Below are 7,993 nucleotides of genomic sequence, written 5' to 3'. Positions count from 1 at the left end.
CAATAGATTAGTAATTCTCCTCAACTTTAAAACTTCCTTAGTCCTCCTATGAAAATAGGGCTTTTGAAGTATGAGTTTTAATGGATAATTAATAAAGTAGAAGAAAAATATAGTTAGAAATATTGTTAATAGATATTGATGAGCACATTATTAGTAGTGGAAGAACTTTTATAAATGAATAATGTGTATTCTGAAGGGATGAATCAAAATCATTAAAGTGTTCTATTTTTATTGGACAGATAGAATCTAAAATTCGCTGAATAAACAATATATACATTGCATATATTTTGAAATCATTGTTTTCCGAATGTTTTTGGCTCTATTTTAAGCGGATAATTAATAAAGAGTACTCACTAGGAGAGACTTTTGAAGTGAATATGGATAGATAAATAGAATCTAATTAAATTAATTTCTTATTATTTTTGAATGATTGATTACAGGCGTTTGTTTTTAATAATACTTGACTCATCCCAACTTTCAAGTAGAATATGAATAAAGAAAAATTATCTCAAATTAAAGATAGGAATTATCTAGTGTTTTGGGATATATCATATATCAAAATTACAATCAATCTATACAAATAAGGGATTGACTTATAACATTTTTTCTTTATTTAGACTAATCCTAAAATTAATTAGTTTCTATTTAAAATAAGCCAAAATCAACTTTTGTTATTGTATTTTTTAAAAATTTATATTATAGATTAAATGATAATTAATCGAACTTTGAATTATTCTTCAAAGACCATGATCATTAATTCTTTTACTTTTACGTGTTAGTTCATTATTGGGCTATATCTTCCAACTGCAAATAGTCTAGCTCATTTTATCACTTAAATTATTTCTCATGGAGCTAGTTTAGTTGAACTACATAGCCTGGTAATAGCATTATTACTGTGAAAGTCTATTCTTCCTCAAAAGGTATCACTACACAATAAAATTATCAAGGTTGACCCAATTCAACGATTTGACATATTAAGATTAAGCCAACCTCAAACGTTTCATCCTTATCATTTTCATACGATCGCCTCATTTAATCACGACAAAAAAAATGCCAGCAATATGTTTGAAACAATAATTTTATTAAACTTAATAGTAGTAATTTTTGTTACAATCACTTTTAATAATATGAATTATCACTTTTTTATTTGGTGTGTACTATAATTTTTTTTTATCTATAAGAATATTTAATTTTATTTGTAAGAATGATAAGTTTTATTTATAATAATTGTTATTTTTAACCAAATAACTTTTACTTATAAAAATTACTCCCTCCGTCCCGCTTTAGCAGTCCCATTGACTTTTCTGCACTCGTTTTGTAAAATTGATAATAAATAGTTAAAGTGGAGAAATAATAAAGTAAAAAAGAGAATAATATAGAGAAGAGTCTTATCTACATTATTCTCTTTTTTACTTTATTATTTCTCCACTTTAACTATTTATTATCAATTTTACAAAACGAGTGCAGAAAAGTCAATGAGAGTATAACTTTTACCAACGAAATTTTTACGTACAAGAAGGATAACATTTTTATTATAACTCACAGTTATATACTCTCATGCAATGTTTTAAAACTCAGACCGGCAAACGAATCGACGAACTACTGGTTCATGGTTCAACCGGTCGGACCGATAAACCACTGATTGAACCGTTTTACTGCAATTAAATATATAAGATTGCCATGCACCACTAGAATTGTTGGACTATTAATTAACCCCTCGTATTCAAAATAAGTTCCATTGTAATTAAAAACTATGAAGTCTAATAAATTGGGTAGAAGATTAATATTGCTCGCATAACCTTAATATTAATTTGATATCCTACACGATAAGCCAAAAAAACTAATGAAATAAGGATTTTTTGTTTTTTTTGAAATATTAACCAATTGCGCAAATAATTGAAGTCTAACTTTTCTTCTTCTTTTATTGGCCAATTTTATTTTACTTGTTCAATTATCGGAATATACGTGCTTTGACCATATTGCTAAAAACTAACTGTACTTATACTTTATTTGAGAGAGTAGCCTGCTGTAGTTGAAAAAAAATACAGTATGTTTCTTTATAATTTAGTATATAATTTTCTGCATAATATTAAAATAAAAAAAGAAACCACACAAACGAATTATTCAGCCTTGTTTTTCAAGACGTTGACCATTAAACATTGAAAAATTTAAGAAAAATGCTAATTATTGGGAATTAATTGTATCTATAATTAACATGAATCGTTACAAAATACACCATTACTAGCACTTTAATTTTACAAGTAGTAAAATTAGATAGAATTGAAAATGATGTGACAGTGACACTATTTGGATTTGTCGTTCATTCACTTAAAACGGAGAGTTATTTGGTAATTGAAATAATATAATGAAATAGTAATGAATAGTAGACCGATTTTGATTTTTAATGTGACTTTAAATTATATAGCTTTACAAAACACCAAATAACACAAGCTTATTTTAATTGTTTTAATTTTGAACTGTTTCAAATCCATTTTGTTCATGTTCAAACTACATCAACATTTAACAACTAATGCTGACGATATTAAAGGACTATGATTTTGAGGCATTTCATCGTTGGTGGCTCATTTTTTAATAAATACTTTGTTAAGGGGAAAAGTAGCTTAAAATTTTGGCAAAATTAGATTAAAATCGTGTGGCTTAGGTTATGATCAAAATTTGTTAACGAGACAATCTTATTTGTGTTGGAACGATAGCACACAATGACGACATGAACTCAACAACACAAGATAATGACTTGAACCAAGGCGGTGTGTGCGGACTTGTAAAATTGTGATGAAGACAGTGAATGAAATAAAGACTATATAAAAAATTTAAAAATAAAAACATAATCCTAAATTTAATAAAGTAATACAGAATAATAAATAAGGAATAAAATTTTTTATATAATAGTAATATTAATAATTAATTTATTATCCGAATTCGATTCGAAGTCCTACCTAACCGGTATTAAAACAAGTTCTACCAAACACTCCATGGATGTTTGCGCCGATTGAAAGCGAAAGAAGTCCGAAGACACTGTTACCATTGTGGCTATATATGAACCTAATAAAGACCTAAAAGGTTCAAGTTCATTTTATTTCTAGCCAGGAAGACACACACATATAGGTAAGGTTCTGATGAAACCAATTATATTTTGCCAATTACAGTAAAAAAAAATTGTTGTAGTAATACTTAAAACAAGATTGTGAAAGATTATTATTCTGTGTATGGCAGCATGGGGTCCGGATCCAATGGATTGTCTAGGGGAGCTTCATAACCCCAATAAAAATTTAAAATTAACATTATATTTATTACTCCCTCCGTCCCACCTAAGAAGATATGTTTTCCTTTTAAGTTTATCCTAATTAAGATGAGACATTTCCTTTTCTAGAAACCTTCTCTCTTCAATTAATACACTCAACCACTTTTTCCCATCCTATTAAAATATTCATCTTTATTTCTCTCTCTATATTAATACTTTCTCCCATATTTTCTTTCTTCAATTAAACACATTAACCAATAACTCCTAAAATCCCATCCCGGCTAAGGAACGTGTCATCATAGTTGGGACGGAGGGAGTAGTATTTTGGAATATTTTTTAATTTTAGCTCCTCTAAAACTATTTTCTTGTGTCTGCTCTTATTGCATAAAAAATACTAATAACCATAGAAAAAATATTGTTCATGCGTAAAGAATATTTTATGAAAATTGGTCAATCTACTTAGAGGGTCCACAATAATGTGGCATAGCCACGGAGACGCTTAAGACACAGTCACAAAAACTTGTCCAGCCCAATAGTGGACACGCCACAGCCACAAATCATATTATTTTATTAATTGTCGGTATATTTTAATTCAAGTTGAATAAAAATTATCAGACTAAAAATAATTAGAAAAAGAATGAGAGTGTAGATGTGTGCGAGGTGAAAAGAATGAAAAATGGTGTATTTATATATATATAAAAAACGTTTTCGGCGCTGCTGCGGCTCGCAGCGCCGTCCCACCGCCGCTGCCTCGCAGCGAACGTGGCTCATGGCCGTCCACAAACACACCCCTCACCCCGTGCCTGCCCATTTCCGTAGCAGTAGGGAGCCGTGGCATTGCAGCAGGCTCCCCTATTGTGGACACTCTTACGAATCACCTAAATAATTAATTCAAGACATTAGAACTCGATAGTTGCCTAACTCAAGAATTTATTCTTTTTCTAATTTAGTTTGCTAGCTTTTCGGTGGACAGCAAACACCCAACGCGGACCACAACTTGAAAATTAAAATCCAAAGCCCATTTACTTAATACCGCACGAGCACCATCTCTAATTTTCCTTAATTATTTATCCAAACTTGTCGATAAATCACAATTAGCAATGTGTAATTAGTGATGCAATAACACAATTCCCTTTTGGCTTCCTTGTTTCATCCTCACAACTCAATTCAAACATGACCTTCTCTCTCTCTTCACCAACAAGTTAACCGACATTCCCCTATAATTTTCGAAGAGCCAAGTGCATGTAATATCCCCAAAACAGCTTCCTTTTTGTTTCAGTCGGTTCATTTATTTCTAGTTTTATTTTGGATTCTTCCATTTTTTATTACTTGTTAATTAGCAAAAGGTATTTCAGCACTCTGTTTCTATTGAATTGGCGGCTGCTTCCTCTTTTTCCTTCTTATATACTCTGTTTTTTGACATTCAGAATAACAAATTAAAAGGGTCAATTTTCTTCAATTTTTCCCACAATTCTCCTCTTCCGTTAATCTTGATTTTCAATCAAATAGTTGTGATTAGTGATTGATTTTTTTTGTGGTATATGCTCTTATCAAAGGTGGCGAATCGAGAGGGCAGCGGCGACTACGCCAGAATTCGGCCGGAGTTTACCACCGGAGCCACCACTTCTTCCTCCGCCGTGAGCGGTGATGTTGAGACCAATCCGTATTTTTTCATGCAGCAGCAGCACCAGCCGGATTACCTGCTGTCGGCGGTGGTGTCGCCGCCGCCTCCGCCGCCGGAGCACCGCGATATGTCGGCGATGGTGACGGCGCTGACCCACGTGGTTTCGGGGCAGCGGCACGGCAGCTCCGCCGTTGATTCGCCTTCCTCCACTTATTCGTCTTCCAGCTCCGGCTCGTGGGCCGGGCAGAAGCGGCCGCGCAACCACGACGACAGTGTCACGCAGTTTCCCGATACGGCTTATCTCGGGATTGGAGCCGTTAAAGCTGGTTCGTTCCGATTATTTATTTATTTATTTATTTTGATAAATACTAAGAATGTTTTCAAAAAATAAAATAAATTAGGTGAAAAATTTACTAAGACTCCCGATGGCGGAAATGACAAAACCGATACTCTTAATAGCGGAAGTACATATTTTCAACAATGTTGATCCAGTAGTACAATGTGGTGTCATTTTCAACTATTTCGTCTTACCACTCTAGATCCCAATCCTTTTCCCAATCTAGATAAACATTTGAATCATTCACCAAATTACTTCTCATTTTATTTTTTCTCAATCTTGATTTTTCCAATATTAGTACTAAAATGAATGCTAAGAATAGTAATTAATTAAATCCAAAATTGCCCTCACCAAATCCTAATTTTACAGAGCCAGAGTCCGGAGCTAGCGCCGCAGCGTCCGAGCCTCCCCAGCAGCCAGAACCCACGGCCGCGGCGCGGCCGCAAGAAGAAAGAAGGAAAAAATACAGAGGCGTGCGGCAGCGGCCGTGGGGGAAATGGGCGGCCGAAATAAGGGACCCGCACAAAGCCGCGCGCGTCTGGCTCGGGACGTTCGAAACCGCCGAGGCTGCCGCCCGAGCCTATGACGAGGCTGCTCTCCGCTTCCGAGGCAACCGCGCGAAGCTGAATTTCCCCGAGCACGTGAGGGCACTGCCGCCGCCGCAGCCCTCGCGATCCTCGCAAATTGCGGCGGCTCCGCCGCCGATGTTCCCGCCCGATTACTGGCAATACTCGCAGCTGCTGCAGAGCACCGGCGATTTTCCGGCGGCGCAGCAATCGGCGGCGAATTTGTACGATCAAATGATGTACGGATCTTCATCGGCGGGATTGTATTCGACATCGCATCAATCGCAACAATCGACAGTCTTCAATTCCTCAATTTCGCAATATCCGGTGATGTTTTCCAGCGGCCAAACGATACATTTCACGCCGCCGGGAGGTAATCAGCAGAATCGCAGCGATGGTGGTAGCGGAGATGGTGGTGGTGCTAGTTTGCCGGCGCCACCGTGGACCTCCGGCAATTATCCTTCTTCCTCTACTTCGTAATTTGTTATTTTAACTAGTGTTTTTTTTTTTTTTTTTTAAATACTAAAAATTATACACACACAGAGAGGCAGCAATTAGCATGTATTCTTTTTTTGCTGTTTTATTGTTTTATTTGATTTTGTAGGATTCTGATATTTTGTGAGGCATTGGATTTAGATTGAGGAAATAAATTTGTTCTCGAATTTTATTCGAATTTAATGCTAATATCTTCTCCCCAGGATTCTGGGAAAAAACGAGTGCAAATGTATATATTCGTAATTAAGTGGGCTCCAAATATAAAAAATCGGGTCAAACTTGAGAATAAGAAAAAATTTGGTGCTGAATGTCGAAATCAAGAAACATGTAGAAGCAACCGGTTGCTGTCGTTGATAATGTAATTCCATTTTGTAGTTGAATGGATATACATAGAGAGCATTTAATAATATTTTTGACATTTTTGGCTAGGGAATTCAGTCGCTTATCTCTTAATATTTTTTTATTTTTTATTTTTCAAGGTTAGATATAGTTTATAGTTTCGACTTTCTATCTCCTTATACGATAACATCCAAAATATGGACTTCAAAATCCATTCCATTTTAACTTTATGTAAAATAAATTTTTACTTATATTTGGGTTTATATTATAATAAACCCAAATTATTTTTTGAGAATTTATGATTAAAAAAAAATGAATGGATAGAAAATATTTCTTTAAGTTTGAATTTAGTGTAAATGACTAAAAATAAAATCACAGTAGAGTGTATGACTTTTGCACTAAAAATGAATCTGAATCCGGTGTAAATGTTTGTAGATACTACCTCCGTCCCCCAAAATTTGTCCCACTTTGACCCGGCACGAGTTTTAAGAAATGTAATGGAAAGTGAGTTAAAAAGTTAGTGGATTGTGGGTCCTATTTTTCTATATTATTTTTATAATAAAATGTGAGTATGAATAAGTTAGTGGAATATGAGGTCCACTACCAAAAAAGGTAAAAATGAAATGAGACAAATTTTAAGGGATGGACTGAAATGGAAAAATGGGACAAATTTTCAGGGACGGAGGTAGTAACATATTATTAAAATTTATTTTGTAGTCTTAACCATGACTACATCTTATATAGCACCCCATCCGACCCACCTTAATTATCTCATTTCATTTTTACTATATTTCGTAATTGAATTTCAATTTTACTAACTCATTCCACATCATTGTTAACTAACATATCTAAAAGTAGAATTCATATTCAATTAATTTTTTCTTTTCATTTTATCAAACAAAATTAAATAATTTTTTAAAATAAACATGATGAAGCATGTACTTTAATATATAAAACTTCAAGTTCTATTTTCAATATTAAACATATGACTAAAGGTTATTTTTAATTTGGTACACATGTTTCCATTTTAGATTGTGATGTTACATGGCAATCTCATACTACTTAATTGAATCAGTTCGATTATTTAATTATATAGTAGTGGATTACATGCTATGTGATGGATATTGTGATGATAGCAAAAGAAACTCGTGGATACGAAGCTATCACTTGTTCAATCAAGTATATTGAAATTTGAAACCGGATATAGACATGTTCTTAAATAATGTATAGAAGTAACTATCCAAATGTGGTAATTAAGGGTTGATTTCGTGGCTGGTTTTGAATATAGATGACCAGATGCATGCGTGTTAGTGAGGGTTAATTAGATGTTAATTGCTTGATTACCTAATTGTTCGTGGGTTGTATAGTTA

The 7,993-nt window shown here is 33.8% G+C and overlaps 1 protein-coding gene across 4 annotated transcripts; it reads left to right on the top strand.

Moving 5' to 3' along the window:
- The first annotated feature begins 4,371 nt into the window (after nt 1–4,371).
- On the top strand, nt 4,372–6,473 carry LOC125203557 (ethylene-responsive transcription factor ERF110-like). Of its 4 annotated transcripts, none has more exons than XM_089059977.1 (3): nt 4,372–4,506; nt 4,819–5,212; nt 5,593–6,473. In XM_089059977.1, the coding sequence occupies exons 2-3, from the start codon at nt 4,936–4,938 to the stop codon at nt 6,267–6,269; spliced, it is 954 nt and encodes a 317-aa protein (XP_088916103.1). In that variant the 5' UTR covers nt 4,372–4,506; nt 4,819–4,935; the 3' UTR covers nt 6,270–6,473. The 4 variants fall into 4 exon arrangements, with proteins under 4 accessions (XP_088916103.1, XP_088916102.1, XP_047957893.1 ...); XM_089059976.1 differs by having other exon boundaries at nt 4,465–4,608; XM_048101936.2 differs by lacking the exon at nt 4,372–4,506 and adding an exon at nt 4,627–4,706.
- The last annotated feature ends 1,520 nt before the right edge of the window (nt 6,474–7,993 follow it).

This window comes from Salvia hispanica, chromosome 6 (assembly GCF_029641045.1).
Source record: "Salvia hispanica isolate PSC_SH4W2 chromosome 6, Shi_PSC_v1, whole genome shotgun sequence".
In the NCBI taxonomy this organism is placed as follows: Eukaryota; Viridiplantae; Streptophyta; class Magnoliopsida; order Lamiales; family Lamiaceae; genus Salvia; species Salvia hispanica.
This window is presented reverse-complemented; position numbering and strand designations above follow the sequence as displayed.

What these genes read in the sequence shown, in the direction of transcription:
- LOC125203557 (XM_048101935.2), top strand. Translation starts at nt 4,804, where the DNA reads ATGCTCTTATCAAAGGTGGCGAATCGAGAGGGCAGCGGCGACTACGCC. An exon ending in GATTGGAGCCGTTAAAGCTG is followed by an intron (nt 5,213 to 5,592) that starts GTTCGTTCCGAT and finishes CTAATTTTACAG; the next exon opens with AGCCAGAGTCCGGAGCTAGC.